The 24321-nt window shown below is 41.5% G+C and overlaps 1 protein-coding gene across 12 annotated transcripts in view; it reads left to right on the top strand.

Annotated features, from left to right (window-relative positions):
* myo9a (myosin IXA) overlaps positions 1-19432 on the top strand; it is a 153857-nt gene extending 134425 nt beyond the window's left edge. For 9 of the 12 annotated variants that reach the window (XM_033014729.1, XM_033014733.1, XM_033014739.1 and 6 more), the window contains 4 exons: positions 349-472; positions 12951-13153; positions 15942-16084; positions 17487-17956. In XM_033014729.1, coding sequence (XP_032870620.1) covers positions 349-472; positions 12951-13153; positions 15942-16084; positions 17487-17956 — 940 coding nt within the window. Of the gene's footprint in view, positions 1-348; positions 473-3936; positions 4621-10591; positions 10745-12950; positions 13154-15941; positions 16085-17486 lie in introns of those variants that run through there. The other 3 variants (XM_033014732.1, XM_033014741.1, XM_033014740.1) reach the window with 3 other exon arrangements.
* The last annotated feature ends 4889 nt before the right edge of the window (positions 19433-24321 follow it).

Here is a 24321-nt window from a genome sequence, read left to right as displayed (position 1 = left end):
AGAGAACCGATGAGCCTGTTTCCAAATGTAACTAAACTAAGTAATTTAAAGATAAATCAGGAAGAGCAAGATACTTGAATGCAAAGGATGAGTTGTGGACTTCTGCTGGGGGCTTGTGTATTGAGGTTAGGTGAATAGCACAGTCAGACTGCTTTCTTCGATCAGTTAAATTTGTTTCCGGGCAAGAGAGCGGGTTGGGAGAGTGTTGAAAACAAGAATAGATGTTAATCGGTGTAACTGGGATGGAATTTATGGTATTTTCCAGTTTCTGAATGTTTCATTGTTCCCTGATGAGATATGTGTTAAAAAAAACAGAATGCTGTCGTAACATGCTGACCTTTTCCGCAGGTGTGTGGAACTGATAATTGTGGAGCAAATGAACAAGTACCGAGCTCGCCTGAAGGACATCAGCAGCCTGGAGTTTGCAGAGAGCAAAGCCAAGAATAGATTGTCGCTCATCCGATGCTCGATAGTAAGATGTCTTCATTTAAATTTTATACAGATCTATATTACTGCAATATTGTTTCTTGTTCCTGTTGCATTAAATAGAAACTTTTATCCTTTAAAAGAAACATAACAAAAATGTGCCGATTAAGAATCCCAGTACTTTTCGAACAATTTGTACATTCACCACCTTGTCTGTTACATTGGTTCATCATTTGTTGTCATTTTGTCTTTCTGAATACTAAGTCACTGTTGCAGTCCACCATGGTGTCGAATCCACATGCCTGTATGTGGCCACTGTTCTATGAGGTTGTTAAAATAGGTGCAGGAGTAGGCCATTCGGCCCTTCGAGCCAGCACCGCCATTCAATATGATCATGGGTGATCATCCACAATCAGTACCCTGTTCCGTACTGTTTAGTTGCTCAAATAAATTGGTGGCTAGGTTTAAGGTCAACTTTAATTGACCAATTGAGTGACCTCCCGGTTTAGTTTCATGCAGTCTCCCAGTGGTTTTATATTTGTTTTTCATTGCGTGTTTGGGGAAGAGTACTGTAGGTGGAGACCAAGTACTGCCCTGTATTTCTGAAGTAAATGTAGATTATTTCCTTGGCTGCACTTGTAGCTGTTTCTTCATAGTATGACTATAATCCTAGCCTATGATCTAGGGTGACATCTCAAATTGATTTTTGTTGCAGAATGTATCATATCACCTTGGGTAAACTCATTCCACTTTTGTTTGACATCATTTGGAACATTAACTCAGCGTGGAATGCATTGTTTTCAGAGTGTTTGGGGTATTTCTTGAACCAACTGTACAATGACAGAAACTTGGGGCTTTCACCTTCCACTCCCAAAACGTGGCATATTTAACTGGCTTGTTAGGGTATGCCATTTGTTTTAGAAATACAAATAAACAGTATTGGAGGGAAATCTTATCACATTGTGAAGTGCTCTGAGGAGTCTCCTGTTCAGATGTAGTCTATCTGGCAAGGTCTACGTGATTATGGAATCTCAGAATTGCACTGCATGGAAACAGACCATTCAGCCTAACTAGTTCACCTGCCATTGGGCTCTCTTTCTGTGAATCCCGTCATCCAACACAGTCCATAGCCCTCCACATCTCGGCAATTCAAGTGCTCAGCTAAACACTTTATCATGTTTTAAACATCGGATCTTCAATCACTCTCGGGCAGTACATTCCAGGTGCTTACTACTCTCTGGGCAAAGAAGACCCGCCTTCATCTCCCCTCTAAATCTTTTCCTTCTTACCCTAAACCGATGCCGTAGTTGTATCTGACTCTGGTACGGGGGAATGTTTCCTGCAGTCCACACTCTGCAACCTCGTCATTTTCTTACTCACCATACCCACCTATTGGAGAGAAACTTTTGCAAACATTTTTCTATCATGCAAAAAAAATAATCAAATTTGACATGGGTTTGAGTAACTCACGACTAAAGCAATGTTAAGCTCATTCTCTACAAGAGCCATGAAAATCATCACCCTTGGTTGCATGATTCAGAAAATTCCATGCAGCATTGGTTCCATTTTCCTCAACCATTTTAAAGTTACAGCTTTACCGTTCACCTCTTGATTTCACCATGCTGTAAAGGTAACCAGTGATGTTTGACACTGTTAGCTGCCACTTTACATCTCATGATGCAAGTTATTAAGTTAGCAGAATATATACTGATTGCAGAACAGCAAAATAAACTTCAGTGCTTTCTCTTCTAAAAGCAGCTTGTTGCTTTGTGATTCCCACCTTCAAAGTGCAGAAGCAAGCAATCCATAAAAGTCTTTAAGAAATGCGCACTCAGAGAAGTGCAAATAAAAATTATCTTTTCACTTTTCTTTGTGCGATCGGGTCGGTCGGGTCTGTGTTAACCCAAGCAGTCTCTTTGTTTCCAACTTCTGTAAAACTTCTGTAAAAATGAAAAGCTGAGGATTCCATATTGAGTGTTTCAGTTCCGTGTGGATACAATGTGGAAACAGGCTCTTCGGTCCACCTATAGTCCAATTACGATCACCCGTATACTAGTTCTATCCTACACACTAGGAACAATTTACAGAAGCCAATTAACCTACCACCCTGCACGTCCTTGGAATGGGAGGAAACTGGAGCAGTCAGAGAAAACCTAGGAGGTCACAGATAGCACATACAAACTCCGTACAGACAACACCCATAGTCAGGATCAAACCCAAGCCTTTGTTGTAAGGCAACAACTCTGCTGCTGTGCCACTGCGCCATCCCTTTAAGTGGTGTCAAGGTAAGAGTTTGATCACTTGTGTGTGAGGCTAGACTAAGTGTACGTTATAAAGGTTATGTAGGTGTGGCATCACATTCACAAATGTTGGATGCATAATTCCACGTTTATATCCTCATTTTTTATCTGACATCTTTTCTTTATTTAAATATACCAGTTCATCTGGCTTGAAGATTGCAAAGCAAGGCTCATCTGCCCACGTGGGCAACAAAGCCCAGATATTTAATCCCTGACTAGTTCTGTACTATGTAATATCCGGTGTCTTGTTGTTTTGAATCATGCGATCCATGTGTCTGGTTGATGGCAAATCTTTTTCTGACAAATCTCTTTAAATCTTGTCAAATCTCCCATGATATCACAATCCTGTTGTGTGTGTGTCTCTGTCATAATCATTTCCAATGTAGGTTGCACTTAATCTTGGGAAAGCTGATTATTTGTAAAATATTACCACGACTGGCAATTCTTCCATCAAGAAAGTCAAATAAGTTTTAAGTTTAATAATAGACTTTAAATTCCCAGCATGTGTAGGAAAGAACTGCAGATGCTGGATTAAATCAAAGGTAGACTGGTTTAAATTCCCAGCAGTTTAATGTGTAAAAGGTTGTGACGAGCAGTCCCTGGTCTGTGTGTGTGTGTGAGTTGATCTCAGGTGTAATGGAAATTGGGAAGCTCCAAATACTTCACAATTTCTAGGTAATGCATATTTCAAATCAGTGTTGCTGCCCAGTGACTGATATTGATCAATGTATACGTGAACATAGATGAAGTCAGAGTTAAGAGAGTCAACTGATAGCTGTAAGCTGTCCCAATACATGGATATGGACCATTTGGTTGAGGTAATAAGTGCTTAGAGTTTCAATCCAGTTAGTGTTGACTTCATAATGAGGAAGAGAAAAATAAGTGGAGATGGGAAAGGATGAAAAAGGGAAAGTTATGTGGAATTTACAGAATAGCAACATATTTTAATTTTAAATGCAAGCAGAAAATGCTGGAAGCACTCAGCATGTGAGGCGGCGTGAACGGAACTGGTATGCCACGTGGAAGACATTTATCAAAACTGGAAGAGTGTTTCAAGTTCCAGGGAGAGTGACGAGAGGAGAGACAGAGGCAATATATTGTTATTTACTGACCCACACAAAAAACACTCATTTTCTTTTAATCTGTATGTTTCTGTTGATTGCAACCAAACTAACCTGATCCTCTACTTTTCATGTTCTTTCCACTATAGAAACCAGTAATAATTGCGGTTAGATTCATGAGCATGAATCGCAGTTCAATTCCGGTAGGTATTCCTCCCTCCATGTCATCAATTCCTTGTCATAATCCGTCCCGTTCATCACTTCCAAGTCTATCCCAAGCCAAGGAAATGATGCAGATGTGTGTTGTCCCAGAACAGAATTAAGTTGTGTTACTTGGAGTTTTTGTTCTTCACTTGTAGTTGTGTTTCTGTTGCCTGTAACATTTTTCACGCTTGGACTTCAGTTCTGGTATGAAGGTTGCATCGTGTGATTGGTTAATGGTACAACCATATAAAATGCTGGTGAGTTGCCAGTGAAAAGTTTCCACATGTACACAAACCAAAAAGCCATCGGAAAAATAGAAGTGTCTGAATAAAAAAAGGTTCACTTGAGGAGACTTATTTTCAAAATTGTTCCAACAGAGCCTAGATGGTCACTCTGGTCATTGGTGTCTGCAGTGATCAATAATCAGTTTTCATATTTTGTTCTAATTGTATCAAATAGCAAATTATTCAGGTAAATGTTTTAATACCAATTATACACTTCAGTAAAAGTGGTGTTTCAAAATGATTTGCATGGTATTTGGATGCGTACATTCCTTCATGCCATCAATTCATCAACTGCCTGGCTTTTGCCCTAGCTTTGTAAAACTAGTCTTTTCCGGGACCATTTAATCTACCACATCTTGAATGGTATTCGCTGGTGCTGGTAAACAGTTAGATGACGTTTTCCAATGCACTGTATCACGATGGAATAGCAATCAGAGTGGCCATTGATATACTTAATCCATATATTTTGCATAGATGATAAGCCAACAATAAGGCTGAAAGATTTGCAAACAGCAAACAAAACTGCTGAGTGCAGGATTCAACTTTGCCTCCTCCACTGTCACTGAAATCAATCTTTCAGTTCAAATTGATTTACTGCAAAATTTAGGGGCGGCACAATGGCGCAGTGGTAGAGTTGCTGCCTTGCAGCACTTGCAGCGCCAGAGTCCTGGGTTCGATCCCGACTACGAGTGCTGTTTTTACAGAGTTTGTACATTCTCCCCGTGACTGCGTGGGTTTTCTCCGAGATCTTCGGTTTCCTCCCACATTCCAAAGACGTTTGTAAGTTAATTGACTTGGTGTAAATGTAAATTGTCCCTAGTGTTTAGAAGATTGTGTTGATGTGCGGGAATTGCTGGTCGGTGACGATTCGGTGGGCCGAAGGGCCTGTTTCCGTGCTGTATCTCTAAACTAAACAAAGGTTATCAAGAAATAGCAGTAAGCACTATGTAGCAAAGTCTTCCTGACCACGCATTATCTGGCAGTCATGTGAAGACTAGTTCACCTCTCTACCATCTAGCCTAGCTGTTACACCACTGCCATATACCTAGAAATGACAAAATTGCTTAGATATTTCATATTTCTCAAAACGTAAGATAATTTCACTTCAGCTAATTATTGCCCTATTGCTCAACTATCATTCATCAGCAAAGAGTTGGCGGATGTTGAGAGAGATAGTACATGATGCTTACTCAATGCTTAGTTTCGCTTTCATCAAAACCCTCATTCCAGCCATGTGCCAAACATGGGCAGAAGAGCTGAATTACAGCAGCAAGATGAGGGCGACAGTGTTTGATGGGATGCTTTATCCGTGACATTCCTGTCAGATCCTTGCATTGAGTGGCCTTGGAGTGTGTTTATTATATTCGGATCGAGGTAAGAATCTGACACTTCTCTCTACACTGAGGTTATAGTTGGAGATGTGGGTGTATAAACTTAGTTCCATTCACAGCTCCTCGAGCAATGAAACACCTATGCTGCAAGACCAAGACTACATCCTTACTGTTTTAACAAGTGGCACATGTACCAGTTAAAGTACAATGAAATTTGAGTTACCATACTGCCATACTAAGTGAAAAGCAACAAGATACACAACCACATAAAAGTTAACATAAACATCCACCACAGCAGATTCCACATTCCTCACTGTGATGGAAGGCAAGTTCAATCTTCTTCCTCTTTGTTCTCTCGTGGTCGGGGCAGTCAAACCACCTGCGATTAAAGCCCCGCAGCCGACAATCGAAACGCCCATCGGGGTGATCGAAACACCCGAGTCGGGGCGGTTGAAACTCTCTCCGCGGCATGGAGCTCCCGAGTCGGCGTCTTCTTACCAGAGACCGCGGGGCTTCACAATGTTAAAGTCCACAGGCCCCGCGGTTGGAGCTTCGATCCCCAGCAAAGGGATCGCAAGCCCCGCGATGTTAAGGACCCGCAGATTCCCGCAGCTTGGAGCGCCTGGTCGGTCTCCAGGAAAGGCAGCAAACTCCGTAATGTTAGGCTGCAGTGCGGACGGAGATACGATACGGAAAAAAATCACATCTCCGTCCAGGTAAGAGATTGGGGAAAAAAAGTTTCCCCCAACTCGCCCCCCCTCAACCCCCAACCTAAAACAAACCAAGGAACACTAAAACATACTTTTTAACATAACACATACTAAAAATAACAAAAACAGAATAAAGAACAGACAGACTGTTGGCGAGGCAGCCACTGCTGGTGGTGCCACCCTGCCTAGCAAGCTAAATATTGTGACCAGAGAAATATGACAGAGCAGATTATTTTTACTCTATTAAAACCTGTTTACCATGAAGACATTGTGGCGCCACCCGGTGGTTAGGCCACTTATTGATCGAACGCTCGGCCCTAGGACGGGCAGGGTCATGTGACTAGGTTTGGCGGGGTTTGGCTTAGGAGTGTGCCTGTTATATATATATATATATATATATATATAGAACTTTGGGAGACCCCCCCCCCCCCCGTCATGTGTGAACTGTTCTTTGTTCAACTCAATAAAGATGACTTTGTTTAGCAACGCGTGTCTTGCTATAACATGTCAGAGTTATGATAGGATGCTTAAATTAGTAGCTGCAACAATATTCAAGGTCAAAACAACCAGAACAAAGACACTCACTGGGCCAGCATATCATTCACCACTCTACATATGTGATTCAGCCCCCACTAAATGCTCGTTTGCTCCTCCAACCACAAACGTCTCACAGTTTCAAGGTGTGCTCCCTACAATATGTACTGCTTCAAAGTACCAAAGCATGTTTGTGCACTTTTCGAGACTACTTTTGGAGCATATGGAAGGACTAGGGCAGTGAATGTTAGAGGGCGCCTGTGGTCCTTCAAGATGCACACCATCCCGACTTGGAAATATTTCACTGTTTGATCATCGTTGCTGTGTTTTTCTTGCACTCCCTGTTCAACATACGATTGAGTACCGTCCCCAGGAGTACAAAATGGTAACTCAGCGTTACTACCTCACCTACGGGGGTACTGCCATCAATACTCAAGACATAGGAACACAATTAGGGCATTTGGTCTATTGAGTCCGCTCCACCATTCAATCATGGTTAATATATTTTGCCCTCTCAACCCCTCATCCTGCCATGGAATAAAATGTAATGTAAAAAACTTGTAGAAAGAGAATGTAACAGCCCCAGAAATTAGTCATGCTTTCCCTCTCTCTCCATCCCCTCCCCCTTCCCAGTTCTACCAGTCTTACTGTCTCCGTCTGAAGAAGGGTTTCGGCCCGAAACATTACCTATTTCCTTCGCTCCATAGATGCTGCTGCACCCGCTGAGTTTCTCCAGCATTTTTGTCTACCTTACTGTCTCCGACTATGTTTTATCTGTACCGCCCACTCCCCTGACATCAGTCTGAAGAAGGGTCTCAACCCGAAGCGTCATCCATTCCTTCTCGCCAGAGATGCTGCCTGTCCAGCTAAGTTACTCCAGCATTTTGTGTCTACCTTGCTATATTGAAATATGCCTTTTGGCTTGGTAAAAATAAAGTGTTCTACGAGTTTAAAACCTTCAAAAAAGTAATCAGGTATGAATGACATTACCCTCCCTGATTCTACTGTTCAGCAAGGTTTTCAGAAACTGTGCCAAGGAGATCAGTCAGACAATAGTTTTCAATAGTACACAAAAAAGCTGGAGAAACTCAGCGGGTGCAGCAGCATCTATGGAGCGAAGGAAATAGGCAACGTTTCGGGCCGATACCCGATAGTTTTCAATGTTTGTTCTCGTTGTCAGAAGGTCCCTTGGGAAGCAGGTAGGAGTGGAAGGCGATGGGGAAGGTAGTTAAATTTGCTCTGATTCCTGTGTGATACTGAGATGAAAACCTAACCCGAGTTCAACATTCTGTTCATTATCTGAGACAACGTGCACAGGGGCTCCACAAGGAACTGTGCTGGCTCCGTTCCTGTTTACCATCTACACAGCGGATCTCCAATATAACACCAACAGCTGCTTTTTGCAGAAGTTTTCGGATGACACAGCTGTTGTCGGCCTCACTAAAGTGGGCAATGAGGAGGAGTATAGAGACATAATAAGTAACTTTGTGGAGTGGAGTGCACACAATAACCTCCATCTTAACACCAAAAAAACCAAGGAGATAGTTGTGGACTTCAGGAGGGGGAGGAGGAGGACTCAAGCAACACCAATCACCATTAAGGGCACTGAGGTGGAGGTGGTCGCTAACCACAGGTACCTTGGGGTGCAGCTTGACAGTGAGCTGAACTGGAAGTGTCATATGGAGGCGGTGTACAGGAAGGGACAAAGCCGACTGTATTTTTTAAGGAGGCTGAGGTCATTTAACATCTGCCAACCCCTACTGTGCAGTGTCTACCATTCAGTGGTGGCCAGTGCTCTGTTTTTTGCTGTGGCCTGTTGGGGAGATGGCGCCCGCATAGCGGACAAAAACAGACTGGACAAGCTAATCAGGAAGGCCGGCTCAGTGGTCGGGGCTGAGCAACGAACGGTCCAGCAGGTGGCAGAGGCCAGAACTCTGAACAAACTGGGTTCAATAATGACCAACCCCACTCACCCACTCCATGCCCTGAAGGTGATCAAGAGCAGCATCTTCAGTCAGAGGCTGATTGCACCAATGTGCAAAACTGAGAGACATAGGAAGTCCTGTTTACCAGCTGCTATAAGGTTATATAATGCGCATAAATAACTGCACTTTTTTTAAATTAATTGTATTTTAACTTGTATTTTAACTTGTATTTTAACTTGTTAAGTATGGAAGCCATTTGAGGAAATGTGTGGTGTTATGTCTGTCTTGAAGCTGTCGTGGCACTGTAATTTCCTGTAAAGGATTATTAAAGGTATAATCAATCAATCAACAGTCTGAAAGGTCATTGATCTTGCCAATGCCATTGATCTTGATTCTGTACATTGCAGCAGCAGGGTGCCTCTTCCCAGTTGCTCCTAACATGCATGTTAAGCACATAGCAACAACAAATAGTTCTTAAGTTTCCTGTCTCATTTGGTATTAACTGCAACAAACTTACGGGTAAAAAAAAAAATAAAAGAACTGTTGCTAAAACAGTTCTGTCTGATTTATTCAAAATCCATTGGCTATTCATGCATTCTAGTCAATTTGTTTATACATGTTAGCATCGATTGCTTTTGCTAAAAGATTTGTTCTTCTGGCAAATCTCTATTGGATTGGATTGGATTGGATAGCATCATTGAGAATCTGAAGTGTTTGTTTCTGATTCATTTTCTCATATTCAGTGTAGGGAGGAGCTGCAGATGCTGGTTTAAACCGAAGATAGACTCAAAAAGCTGGAGTGAATCAGCAGGACAGGCAGCATCTCTAGAGAGAAGGAATCGGTGATGTTTCGGGTTCAGACCCTTCTTCAGACTGAAGGGTCTCGACCCAAGACGTCACCCATTCCTTCTCTCCAGAGATGCTGCCTGTCCCGCTGCGTTACTCCAGCATTTTGTGTCTTCTCATTTTCAGTACTTGTTATCTTAGGATATTATCTCAGCAGTGGTCATTTTAGGACAAAGGCTGGCCTTTTAGATCAAGATGGAAATTTCTTGGGAGCTTTGCGAATTTTTTGGAATACTTGACCGCGGTTGTGTTTTCTCAATCATTGATAGATCGATCCAAGGCAACGTTTGATGTGTTATTGAATGCTAAGGAGAGCAGTGGGGAAATGAGAGGCGCGGGATTTGAACCACATTGTGGAGGACTCAATGGTCCTTGTTAGTCCATGTCTCTTGGTTTCAAGTGCAGTAACATCATCATGTTCACTGTTCAATTAGGCAGTTGTATTCTGGGGATATGATCTTCATACATTCATGTGTTAAGATTACACCGTGGGCTTCCAGATGCATGAATAAAAGGGAACAGAGATGTGTGTCAAGTTGCAGCATTAACTTTTGTTCCTGTAACTTAATTCTGCTAATTGATGGTGTAAAACTCAGGCAATGATGCATTTTTAATTAATAAGCCTTGACATTTTCATTTCTGGATAATGCACGAGTAGAATAGTATGTATGTAATAGTTTAAGCATTAGACTGCCTTATCCTGGCAAGCTGCGTATGCTCCTACAAATGGTAAAGTATTGTGTCTGTAGGAGTCATTAGGAACTGGTTACCACACAGATAGCACATGAAACAGTAGCATTGTAAATGTCCACCATTACAATAATATTTATTAAATATGAGATTTGATTTGATTGAAGGTCTGAACCATCATGGCCTACACCATATCTACACCATTTTCACAAATCACTTTATCTTTCCGCAAGTAAGAGTCGCTGAAACTTTTCATGTTTTCTCTTTGTTGCTCATGCAGCTGAATGGTAATAAAAAGGTAATTTGGTTTGTCTGTTTTATGTGCTTGTGGTGATATCCTTCTCCTGGTGACAGCTCTTCCAAATGAAAGCACCAGAACTGCAACCACTCCAGCACACGAGGGATATGCAGCAGAAGTTTTAAAATGCAGCAAAACCTGCGTCAAATAATAAAAAAAGTACAATTCTTTAAAACTCTTTAAAACTAAAAAAGCACAAGTACAGGTGTCAGAGGTTATGGGGAGAAGACAGGAGAATGGGGTTGGGAGGGTGAGATAGATCAGTCATGATTGAATGATGGAGTAGACTTAATGGGCCGAATGGCCTAATTCTGCTCTTACAACATAATGTTATGAATTCTCAATCCATTTTCTATTCCTTGATGGTTTACTCTGACCATGATGCTGCGAGTTTTTAATTTTATACTTTTGCAGTTCGTCCAATCAGTTCTACATTAATTAAGTATCCTATCTTGGTTTAAAGTGGTTTGGCTCAGAGTACCCTCTGGGTGCAGGTTGTATGAACAACAGTGTTATTGACTTAACTTTACAACCAAGTTAGGTGTATACTTTAACTTTGCCAACATGCGTTTAAACAGGAATGAGGTGGTCATTTCATATTGGTCCTTAAAGACTGAAGAATATTTCATTCCATTAGAATTAGAATTGATTGCATATGCAAGAGGCGGACAAGCTGAAGAACTAGTCTATGGCATTACACGGTCAAATGAAAAGTCACTTGTTAAAAGGGCAGTTGCATGGGAATGCGAGCTAAAAGTCGGAATATTTCACGCCCTGCAGGGTGGCTGTTTACCTCTGCTAAAAATTACTTTACATGTATCAGTTTACATTAATCAATTCATTTATTCACTTCCTCAGAGCCCGGAATTGATGAGATTCATGCGACATGCTGGAGTGGGAGCAGGCTGGGTTTGGTTCCAATGTGACCAGATTGTGTTGTCATTTGTTTATTTATCTGTGACATGCTGGTGTTTTCCTTTGTGTATTCGTGAGTGGTATCTAGCTATGGGTGAGTTGGGCAGAATTAAAAATATACTTTTCCAGCGTGTTCAGATTGGATCAAAAATCACTTTCCCTGCTGCCTGATTCCACGCAACCGTGGGTAGGTAGAAAGTGCTTCACAGCAATCCTCAGCTGAAGAACATGGGTATGTTTCAAGTATCTACAGAATCTGTGCATTAAGATGAAATAAACTGGAAACTTGCCTTTCAACTTTCAGAATGAAAGTCCAATCCTTTGGTCATCTATTAAAAGACTCTCCTTGACACATTGTAATGAAAACGTATTGAACATTGGATTCTGCCCTGCAGCTCATTCAGCTATCTCTATCTGAGACAGATTGAGACTCTCTCTGTGTTTTGTTGTTCATTATGGTACAATGAGATGTCTTCCGTGTCAAGGAGAAAGAAGATTTAAGTACTTCACGGCATGTCAGTCTTGTGTGGACTTTGACAGTTCTGAGTGTTCAGTAGAATTTGAGAGTGCAACGATCACACTAATTGCAATATTGGAGAACTAATCGAACCTTAGCAGAGATTATTTGCCAAGATGAAGACTGGTGTAATTGAGAGCTGTAAGCTACCCACTCTGCAATGATTATCTCAATCTAAAAGTTTGTGATTTTATTTCTTTTGTACTGATTTTTGTCTTCTGAAATGGTAGACAGCTGCAGAATTACTGCATAGCCAGTCATATTCGCTTTGTACGGGGAATGGTGGGAGTGTTTAGATTTGAGGTGATTTTAAAAGGAGCGATATTTGAATTAGATTATCATGTACAGATTGCAGACTTTTAAAACCGAGCTTGTTGACACTATTTCAGCTTATTTTCTGTTTGTTGATTTTTCATTGATTATTGCTCATATGTGGGAGAAGATCTCTCACTCAGGCATAGTCTTCAAACCTGATACTCTCTGGTACATCCTCTAAGCTTTATCTGCCAGCTAGTCAACTATGAGGGAGTTGGTACAGCAATCTGAACTTCACCCAATGTTCACGTATGATTCAGACAGTGACCAGTGGAATTCAGTGGTGAGCATGAACCCTGCAAGATCAGCTCAATCAACACAGACCAAGAATTCAATATTAAATCTTTATGGTTTATTTGGTTTAATAGGATACTCACACATTTTCCAACTATTACCTATCTTGATGACACCTGTACCATGATCTTGAACCATTTCTATGATTTTCCATTGTTAAGATTGAAACGCTATTAGCCAAAAGGGGTGAATGTTATGACATTAATAGTTAATGTCCTATTTTTTACTAATGGCACAGACCTTTTGCATTTCAATTACCTTCGCCTTTTGACTAATTGGGTTGTTCTGTAACTTTTGAAGGGAAAAGGTCGTCTTCGCCGCTCCAGCCACAACAGCCCCACGTCTCCCGTAGGACTGCGGTTGCTCTCAGTCGCAGATGTTCCAGAAGAAATGGCCAGCGCTGACGAGTCGATTGATGTGGACTTGACAGAGCAACAGAAAGCAGCCATGCAGCAAGAGGAAAGAGTGTTAACTGAACAAATAGAGACGCTACAAAAGGAAAAGTAAGAGGCGCAAGCATTTAGAGTACATGACTGGTTTCGAGAGTTTTGCGCTCCAGACAAGAGTTCAAATAGCCACGTGGTATAATATTTTAATTAAATTATAGCGAATGTTGATGAAGAAAGGGAATGTAATGAATGTTGTCACTATTGATTTTCTAAAGCTATTAGCCAGAATCCCATAGAGGAAAAATTAGCAAAGTTGCAGCTATGGAATCAGTGCAGCCTGGATAATAAATTGTCTCAAGACTTAAAGCTAAGAGCTGAGGAAAATGATTAATTTTCAGGTTGGAGAATAGCAGGCGGTGACGTTTTCCAAAGTTTGCTTAGTTTTATGTATTTCCCAGGTCAAACTACCTTCAGCTTGCTTCCCCTGCATAACATCATTACATAATGTTCAATTCCATCCACAACTTGGTCGGCATGGGCAGGTTGGGCCGAAGGGCATGTATCCAGACATACATTGCCATTTGCTGCTGATATAAATCATGCATCTCCCAAACCGACAACGTTGTGGGAGTTCCATGAGAAGGACTGCTTTGGTCCAAGGAGGCAGCTCTCTCCCACCTTCTCATGGAGGCACGCAGTAAATGCTGGGCTGTGCCAACAATAGACAATAGGTGCAGGAGTTGGCCATTCGGCCCTTCGAGCCAGCATGCCATTCAATGTGATCATGGCTGATCATCCCCAATCAGTACCCCGTTCCTGCCTTCTCCCCATATCCCCTGACTCCGCTAGCTTTAAGAGCCCCATCTAGCTCTCTCTTGAAAGTATCCAGAGAACCGGCCTCCACCGCCCTCTGAGGCAGAGAATTCCACAGACTGTGAGAAATAGTGTTTCCTCGTCTCCGTTCTAAACAATATGCAGAAGTATACAATTCAAACAAATGAGTTGGACGAGTTTGTGCAGACTAATACTTAAATTTGAAGGTAATACTGGACTCAGAGGTGTGGGCAACAGTATGGAGAATGGTATGAAACTACAGGGGAATCGGCTGATGGAATGTGCAGACAGTTGGCAGATTAAATTTTAATAACCAAAGTGTGAAGCGATACATGTTGACAGAAAGGAAAAGGAAAGATAATATAAGGTAATTGGCATAGTTCTTAAACAATAAGCAGGAGCAGACGAACCTGAGTGTGGATGTGATGAATCTTTGAAATGTCAGTACATGTTGAGTGAGATGCAAGTAATGTATGTGGGCCTAATGCTTTGTAAGTATCAGCCAGACACAAATACAGTCAAGTAATATTGAACATGTATTAAAAAATCTGGTAAACGATAAGTGGATTATTGACTAACTTTTTGATTGCTACACTTTATGGAGAAAGTGAAGCGCTTAAAGAGATTGCAGAAGAGATTTATGGGAATGTTTCCATGGATGAGGGATTTTAGTTCCAAGGTTAGAGAGGTTGCGATGGTTCTCATTGAATCAATGAAGATTGAGGGGAGATTTGATCTTGACAATATTAGGTAGGCTATTAGAGAGAGCTTGTTATTAATAACAAATGACTCTTGAATCAGGGGAAAAAGATTTAATGTGAAGGACAAAATATGCAGAGGAGATATGAGGAAAGAGTGCTGTGAGTTCTGGTGATCTGGACCTCAGTTCAAGGACATTGCTACAGAAGTTCACAGGCCTTTCTGAAAGGAATTTAATAGATGTAGGAGAAAATAATTTCATGAGGTTTGGGGAAAATATGGAATGGAAGTAGATCAGTGTAGGCTGCTGAGCAGGAGCTAACATAGATCCTATGGGGCGTTAGAACAATTCCCTGATTATATTTATGTGTCTTTACATAACCAGAAAAGTGCTCAGCTTTAGTGATTTCAGTTGTTGTGCTTTTTGAAATGTCATTAGTAAATCTTAAGTACCATGAGTCAGTTAATACATGGCATTATGAAAGGGGTGTCAGAACACTCTGTTCTGTTCCTGAGTCCATCAACCGGAGATTGCATTATTTTAAGGGTGGCACAGTGGCACGGCTAATAGGTCTGTTGCCTTACAGCTACAGGGACCTGGCGTTGCTCCTGACCTCTGTGTGATGATTGTACAATCTCACTTTTGAGTGAAGGGCTTTACCCCACATGCTTCTGTTTCCCCTTATTCCAAAACGGTGTATATTAGATGTTTAATTGGTTGTTGTAAATTAGCCCCTAGTGTAAGTGGGACGGTAAATCGTTACGGTACCTGTGAGAATAGCATAAAGGAAAATTATGCAAGAATCAGTTTGCCGTGTGAGCAGGCAAGGACTCGATGGGCAAATGGCTGCACCCTATGTCGTAAAGAAATGTAAAAAACGTTTTTTTCCGATTCCTATTCCTTTCAGCTAAGTTCATTTTCACAGTTCAGTTAAATGGAGACCAATTTCTAAATGGAGGAAAGATCCTACATAACAAGCTGCCAGCTATCCTAATTTGGGATATCCTAGTGTGATCACTGAGTATTTTGACCGTGTGGAATACTGATTCGACGTTGCACAAGTAACCATGGGCACAGCGGAAAGATGTAGTTAGGCTGCAAGTCATGATTTTCAATTCTGCTGGGAATAGATGTAATCGATCATAATGACTTGATCACTATTATATGTCATTAAGGCATTATTCCTCAGTAGCAGGCAGCCAACCATTATAATTTGAGCCACAGTAACTCAACCATTATTTATCTAGCTGTTGCGAAGGCACGTATGATAGAGCAATTAGATTTAAGATCAGGAAGAACATGTTATTATATTACACATCTCTTGCCTGTGTAGATAGCTCACAATTTTACAAATTATATTTTGTTTAGGGATGAACTGACATTTGAAATACTTGCTCTCGAGCCACGAGCCTCAGATGACGAGACGCTGGAGTCAGAAGCATCCATCGGAACAGCCGACAGCTTTGAAAACATAAACATGGACTCTGAGGGAGCAATGTCGGGACGCACAGGTAACTGCTCCACGGACATTTGTTCTCAAACTCATGCAGCTTGTTAGCAGTTCATATAGTTCCAATAGAAAAGTAAAGAGGTTACAGGGGCGGCACGGTGGAGCTGGGGTAGAGTTGATACCTTACAGCGCCTTGCAGCCCCGGAGACCCGAGTCCGATCCCGACTATGGGTGCTGTCTGTACGGAGTTAGTACGTTCCCCCCGTCACCTGCATGGGGTTTCTCCGAGACCTTTGGTTTCCTCCCACACTCCAAAGACCTGCAGGTTTATTGGCTTGGTATAAGTGTAAATTGTCACTAGTGGGTGTAGGACGGTGTTAATGTACGGAGATTGCTGGTCGGCACGGACTCGGTGGGTCGAAGGGCCTGTTTCCGCGCTGTATCTCTAAACTAAAGTAAAGTTGGCGCCAGAAAGTATTTCCTGGCTGGCACCTCACCTGTTGAGAAGATCAGGTAGAAAAGCCTGCAGGGCACGTTGCAGCCATGAAGCAGAGTAGAGGGGAAGAAATACAGTGGATTGAAAGGGGCAAGAGAAGGGGTTGGCGTCTCTGTGGGTGGATGGTGGGGTTGGTGTGGAGGAACCGGGGTTGGGAGTTGTGAATAGACACAAAATGCTGGAGTTACTCAGCGGGACAGGCAGCAGCTCTGGAGAGAAAGAATGGGTGACGTTTCGGGTCGGGACCCTTCTTCGGACTGATGTCAGGGGAGATGGCGGGACAAGGAACGGGTGACGTTTCAGGTCGAGACCCTTCTTCAGACAGCGTGTGTCGAATGCCATGGATTTGCTGCTGCCCAGAATGATGATGACATGATGGGACTTAGGGGGTGAAGTGGGAAAGGTGGGTGTTTTAGCAGAAGCAGAGGCCTGGATTAAAAGCAGAAATTGCTGGGAAGATTTCTGCAGGTCAGGCAGCATCTGCGGAAAGAGAACGTTTCAGGTCAAAGACCCTTGGTCTGAGGAAAGGTATTTTCAATCTGAATTGTTCACTATGTATCTCTTCCCACAGATGTTGCTTGATCTGCTAAGTCTGTCCTGTATCAGCAATTTTATTTTTATTTATCGTTGAAACAAGAAGGAAAGGGTCAAGGGCAGATGACGGGTGTCTGATCAAAGGGAAGAGAGTACTGCTTTAGGGGTATGGGGATCAGCTGTGTGGGAGGGTAGAGTATTGTGGTTCGTGTTACAAAGGCATTCAGTTGGTATAACCTAACTTTTCTTTCTTGCCTTCAGCTACTAACTTTCCTGAATCCTTTGAAATCTGGCTTGGGGATATGAACTAAAAGATGTATTTAAAATCTGATTTGAGAAGCGAGTTTTTACATGATGAAGTTGGGCAGCTTCAAGTAGAATCAGTCCAAGGGGAGTGCTCATGCTAACATCTGCCTTTGTTGTTCATTGACAGAAAGAGGTTCAGTTGTAAGTTCCGTTGGTCACCGGCGGTCTGAAGCAATGAGAAAGATGAGGAGGCCACAGAGGAAGAAAACGGAACCTGTTGTGTCGGTTGATCCAACTGTTCATTCCTCACCCACGGCGTCACAATCATTGTCATGTTTACCGCAAGGAGGAAAGCGATTCCGTTTCCGCTCAAAATCACCTTCGCCAGCGTTTTACCGTTCGCACAACAGCATCGAGCAAAGGGCAGATGGGGATGGTGCTAAAGGTCAGGACGAGAGGCCGCAGTTTACAACCAGAGGAACCTTCAATCCGGAAAAGGGCAAACAAAAACTTAAGATGATGAAGCGCTCAGCGCAGAAGCCCAAAGACACAACTGACGGGGCCTCGGGGGGCTCAGAGAAAAAATTAAATGCTGAGCCTGACTTTGGGGCAACTCAGCAGCTAGTAGTATTTGGGAGCAATGAGTTCATGGTGTGAGACCAAGACGTTTGAAGGTTTCTGTCCTAATCGAGTGGAGGTCTTTCATCCATCCCAACACATCTTCCTCTGGTAGCTGCCTTCTCAGTGCATCACACACAATACGTCCAATCCTCATAGGTGGCATTATTGCCTCAAGGAATGACAAAGGGAAGTGATTTCTCTCTGTTTAAAAAAAAGCCTGCCAGAAGGTTTGTGCTGTGGCCTTAATCAATTAGACACTGAGAAGACTCTGCACCTGTCGGTGTACCACGAAGAGGATCTGGGCTGCAGGTGTAATCACAAACAGCTGTCCTTGACGGTCACCAAGGGTATCTGCAGTCCAGAGGGTTGTGGTAGCAAGGCCATACTTGAAGAAGCACTTGTTTTAAACAGTGTTTGCCATCCAGAAAAGGGGACTTTCCAGAAGTCTGAAGGAAAAAGGTGGATTTAAATGTCATCCCATAGTTACACTCCATCAATGCTTTTGGTCAAAGATTATTGAGAGAGCTTATTTAAGAAATCGCAATTAGCAAGATGCTCACAATCAGACAATAGCACTTCTCACTAACCTGAGGCACTGCTGTTGGAGAATTAAAAAAAACATGTTTCAGAAACAGCCAGTGGCCACTGGGAAATGTAAGCCAAAATGTCTGTGCACAAAAAAATGCATTAACCATACATCCTATGTCTGGCATTTTTACAGGGTTTCAGGAACCACTTTACCAGTCAAGCAATGCTGCTTCTCCCTGGGCATGTAGCGTTTAGGAAGCGTGGAATTAAAGGGACCAACCTGACTAGTCATTGTGCTTTGCAAATCCACCAGCCGTCCGCACAGCAGTGGACATGAGCAACAGTACAGTTGTATTGCAGCTCATCACCTGTGATGCATGATAATAGTGTAGGTAAGCCAATATCGTACATGGTCCTTGAAATTTAGCCCAGTAGAATATCTTTTATTGAATTGTCAGTATTAAAAGCAAAGAGGACTTGAAGAGATTTTAGTCTGATTTCTAATGCTTACTGTTAACTCGAATGTTTTTTGTTTTTAACCTTCCATTTAAAAAAAAAAAAAAAAAAATTTGAAAAAATTGATTTCTGTGATATAAGATTGTAGCTTCCTGCCCAAAGGGAGTATCTGTGGAGTAGATTAGGAACAAAACTGAATGTAACAATCACTGGAATGGGCATGCTGGGCTTCTTGTAACTTATAGTATGCTCATGACTTTATATTTCAAGAAATCTGTTTGTAAAGGATATATTATCCTGTGTCATATTCTATAATAATTACATAAACTGCTCAGTAACCTTCATCCCAACATACAAGAGGTTTCTGTACAGTTTCAGCTCTGTATTCTTGACATTGGCAGTTGGGGTGGCATCTTATGTATAAAGTGCAATTTATCTAATATTTCTTAAATATATCTGTGTATGGTGTACAAACAAGTTCATGAACAAATAGCCCACAGCTTATTAAAGAAGAAGCTGTCAAACTTGCATCCTGACATTTTTCTTGTGTATAGAAGAGAAAGCTGAAAGATATTACGGTTAAATCAGTGGGCCAGAAAGAGTGGATGCAGCATAGCATCAAAAAACGAAACCCTTATGCCCCGCTTATGGGGACAGGTAGCTAATTAAAGACTACCCCTGTCCCACTTAGGAAACCTGAACGGAAACCTCTGGAGACTTTGCGCCCGACCCAAGGTTTCCGTGTGGTTCCCGGAGGTTTTTGTCAGTCTCCCTACCTGGTTCCACTACCTGCAACCTCTGGGAACCGCACGGAAACCTTGGGTGGGGCGCAAAGTCTCCAGAGGTTTTCGTTCAGGTTTCCTAAGTGGGACAGGGGCATTATTGTTCTTTCTACGTGTGTGTGTGTGTGCCTGTGTATGTATTAATTTCTCCTTTTCCTAGAGCAATCTTTGAACAACCAGAGAGCAGCAAGCAAGCTGACTTGAACTGCTCACATCTAAATATTTCTCATTCAGTCATAAACAGTCAATGATTACACCCTTGAGTTTGCATAGTTCAATCCTGGGTTTGTTCGAAGCTCTTGATTGATTCACCGCAGCTGGGGAGTTGATCTTCATAAAGCTTTGCAGAATGGGAACGGTTCAACTCTTGAGTTAATTTTTCTCACTGACACCAACAAATATTTTTTTAATTGTTTGGTATTGACAATTTTGCACATGGACAGGGATATAGAAAGGAACAAAATCTCATACAGGAGGACAGAGTGCAAGAGTAGAACTGATCATAGGTTGGAAATGATGTGTTTCTCTGTTTGAATGAACAAATATATTAGCCTTGCTGGGCTCGCATACATTAGTTTTGTTTGTTGTAATTTGCATGAAAGTTTATCAGTTTGTTAATTCTCGGCCTTCTCCTAAAAACGCTCTTTGATTCCCAACCTTGTACTGCCTTCAGCCAGTATGTCCAAACATATTTTCCTGCATTGATGACTGGTCAGACTGAAACACAAGCCCTTGCAGATGTGTTTTCTATTTTGTAGCATGGCATGCTGAGTTCAGTCTTTGCACCCCCTTTTGGCACGACAACTAACAAGTGCAAAGTACACAACATAGGCCTGTGGATTCATGTATAATGGAAAACCAAACTTAAGGGAAGGAGTGGGTAAAGCAGTGTGATTAAATGCAGAAACAGGAGCATTTGCAACCATCTGAGTCCAATGGTTATCGAGCCACAGGAGTACAAAACTCTGCCTCTCTGACTCTTCAGCTGCTTCGTGTATCTGATGTGATAAGGACATAGCTGGGGGAAGCCGTTCCCTTTCTGTCAGAGAACTTCAACAAAAGTATCACCCAGATTTTATAACACAAGCCAATGAAATGGGGCTGATAAATTGGTATTACAGGGTTGGTTTTTGGAATACATTTCTGGGTTACTTTTTCACTTGTATGCTAATTTAATAATTTGCCATCATCTAATAAAGTACTTTGCTGTCTTTTTATGGAGTTGTAGCCAATATGTTTCTTGAATACTTATTGAGAGATTATGATACTGCAAGTTTAATGTTCTTGTTCAAAGCTTCATTACTCTGAAATATTCTCTTCCTCTTGTCTCCTGATGGTGTTGACAGCATTTTGCATATAATTTCATTAATATTGGCTGACCTCTGGTGGCTGTTTTTCAATGTTTGAACCAATTAATTAGCAAGTTGAGAAAATGATTGCTGATATTAGAGCCACAGGTTTATAGAATAATTTAGTATGTTGGATTGTTTTTCTGCAATTTGATAAAAAATCTGTTTATTTCTGGTGCAACTTATACTTTGGGTTATTAACTGTTGCTGCTATGAACAATGTTTCTCCTTATTTATTCCAGCAAATTGCACGCTAGTTTTGTGCTGAAGGCTTGTGCTGTAGAACTAGCTGTGCCTCTAACCAAGCTACGTAGAACTAGTGTGATCAATCGTCTGTGGGTAGAAGGGCCTGTTTCCATGCTGTATCTCTAAGCTAAGCTACACTGTGGAAAATGGCCCAGTTGTCTCATGCTCACAATCAGCAGAACAAACCCAATCTGACTGGTTACCATCCAATCATTCTACTCTCTGTCATCAGCAAGCTGGTGGATGTATAAGTGATGCATCAGTATTGTTCCCCTTTGTGTCGAGTACAATAATTCAGAGATAAATTGCCAGAATAGAGAAATTGAATCTATGATCTATGTTTATGACATACAGGTATGTACCGTTGAATTGACAAAGAATATTGAGGTGCAACTGTGCAAGTTTCTTGTCAAAAAACCACGCAAAAAGGACGGATAACTTCTGTAGTTGTTATCTTGCTAGTAGCCCGTTATGTCACTTATGTTATTTCTCTGGAGAAATAGATCAGAAATAGATTGAATGGCAGAGTTGACTTGATGGTCTGATTGGCCTAATTCTGCTTCTATCAATTACGACCTTATGACACAGAGCCTGCAGATGTGGAATCTTGAGCAACTTGATTGTGGAACTCAGTGGGTCAGGCAGTGATGCCCCAGGATTTTGGGATTCTCAAAATCCTGGCACGCCACCTGCGTGATGTGCATATGACGCCCAAGTGGGGCAGGCCCTTACCACATCACCAGTGGTTCTTTCTTATTAGTTTCATTTCTTAATCTGTCTTCAAAAACGTCTTCCCCACAACTATGCACTGCAGGTTGAAACTCTGATCCGGCACCCTTGGGACTATACAAAATCCACACCATAGAAATTGCCATAATCATCTTCCTCTGAGCAGAAGAACTGTTCTTCTCAACTGTGGGCACATTTTCTGAGAACTGTCCATAATTTTTTTGTGAATTGGAAATGTAGTCAGATGAGAAGGTAAAAGATGTGCTGATAAGGTAATTACCTGCAGATTAGTTCAGATCGTATTAATCTTTCAATCTTAATTATTATTTTTATTTCTTAGTTACTTTTTAAAATCTTGGTTTGATCTTGGGTCTTGGTTCGATCAAGGGACTTGTTCCATCTTTGGCTCTTAGGTCTTGGGTCTTAAGTTGGATCTTGGTTAGGTCTCAGTAATGATTATAGATTTATACTACACATTCAAGGCACTCCAAATTACGGGAGTTGTCAGACCACAAAATGTTGGACAAGAGTTTAAAACGACACTAACTTTTTTTCTTGCAAATTGTTGCTCCCTTCTCTGCCTTCCTTTCCGCCCTTGGTGTTGCCTTCAGAACTCAAGATCTTTATCCATTAAGAGAGTAGCATCTTTAATCTGATAATATTCTGTGTACTGAGCTGTGAGAAAATTACACGGTGTATGAATCAAAAAAGTAAAATTGGATTATTTTCCTCCCTCAACCGGCAAAAATATAATCGGTCATGCAGAACTTCCTGTTTACATTCTTGGCACTGATTCAGATTGCTTGCATTGGGAGACTGAGTGCAACCACTTGACCCGATTTCCCTGACCAGTTCAAGCAGATTATCAAATTCAATTTACAGTGTGTCTGAGGACCTTGGCTAAACGCCAAAGCCCTGAACAATCATGTGGTCTTCTGTTTAATACCTTGTTTATACAGAGGAAAACAACTTTCAAGTGTTTGCTGAATAAACAACTCTTGTCTGAGTTGATACTCCCAGTGGAGCACTGAGTGCTGCTCTGTTCAGTTCCCATCTTGCAGTGAGATAACATACTGAGGCCCAAATGTTGTTTGCAATGGATTTTAAGAGAACTCAAACACAATTTTCAGGAATAATTGCAGATTCTAAATGATGTTCTGGCCAATATTTATTCTGCAATCAATACCTAATAAAAAAGGACAATTTTGTCACCGTTCTTTGTGTGCACATTTTCAACTGCTGCGTTACTGCAGTCAACGCACACATATATTTCGATAACTGACAAGAACTGGTAAGCTGTAGAAATGAGATTTAATGAAAAACACTATTTTAATTACGGTAAATTAAGATTATACTTGCACTTCAGTTGCATTTCTGTGAAACCATTTGATGTTAAGATCTTCTGAATCATCACTCCTCTTTCATTTACCTCCTGATTACTTCATTTAAGCCTATCATCTCTCCTACATTCTCTTACCTTATCTTCATACAGTCCAACATGTCCCCATGAGAATTGTCTGATTTCAGGTTCATTTAAGGCTGTGGAAAGAAAGGTATGTATGGCTGCTTAATACAACTTACAGATATTCAAGTCTGAAGCATTCTTCCAGACCTCCACAGCAGCTCAGTTCAGGTGCTTCTCAGCATTGTGAAGGAGAAATATACCTGATGTTTAACTAACGCACCTGCATGAAAGGTTGATATGTCCAAAATCCCTGGAGATCTCTAATATTTCTCTTCATAACCTTTATACCTAGCTAAAGGAGACCTGAGCTGCAATGAAACAAAGTATTGTTTTCAAAATGACACCAAGTTATATTGGCATTTTGCTTAATAAGGAACTGCAGATGCTGGAAAATCGAAGGTAGACAAAAATGCTGGAGAAACTCAGCAGGTGAGGCAGCATTTGGAGCGAAGGAAATAGGCAACGTTTCGGGTCGAGATCCTTCTTCAGACTCGGGATTTTGCTGATATCAAAGAAAGGACATAGATTTATTTTTATTCCTTTTAAGATATTTTTCCAGATGGGAGTTGGCATCTGCTTGGATTCGCATGAAGAAAGAGAAATCATGGAATGCTACTTGTGTCTTCCAAGCAATCTCTGTAAGATTTATTTCTACATCTATGTGGCCTGTTGGCAATCATTCTAGAGGATGTCTTGATTGTTCAAGAAATCGGTAAATACTTATTTCTTTGACTGACTTCCACATCACAACTTTGACTGAACTTGGAATCAGACAACAGGTATTTCTCACGGAAAATTCAATTAATTGCCTTCACTCATTCCTTCCCATCATAGAACTCCTCATCT

The sequence above is a fragment of the Amblyraja radiata genome, chromosome X (genome assembly GCF_010909765.2).
Source record: "Amblyraja radiata isolate CabotCenter1 chromosome X, sAmbRad1.1.pri, whole genome shotgun sequence".
In the NCBI taxonomy this organism is placed as follows: Eukaryota; Metazoa; Chordata; class Chondrichthyes; order Rajiformes; family Rajidae; genus Amblyraja; species Amblyraja radiata.
This window is presented reverse-complemented; position numbering and strand designations above follow the sequence as displayed.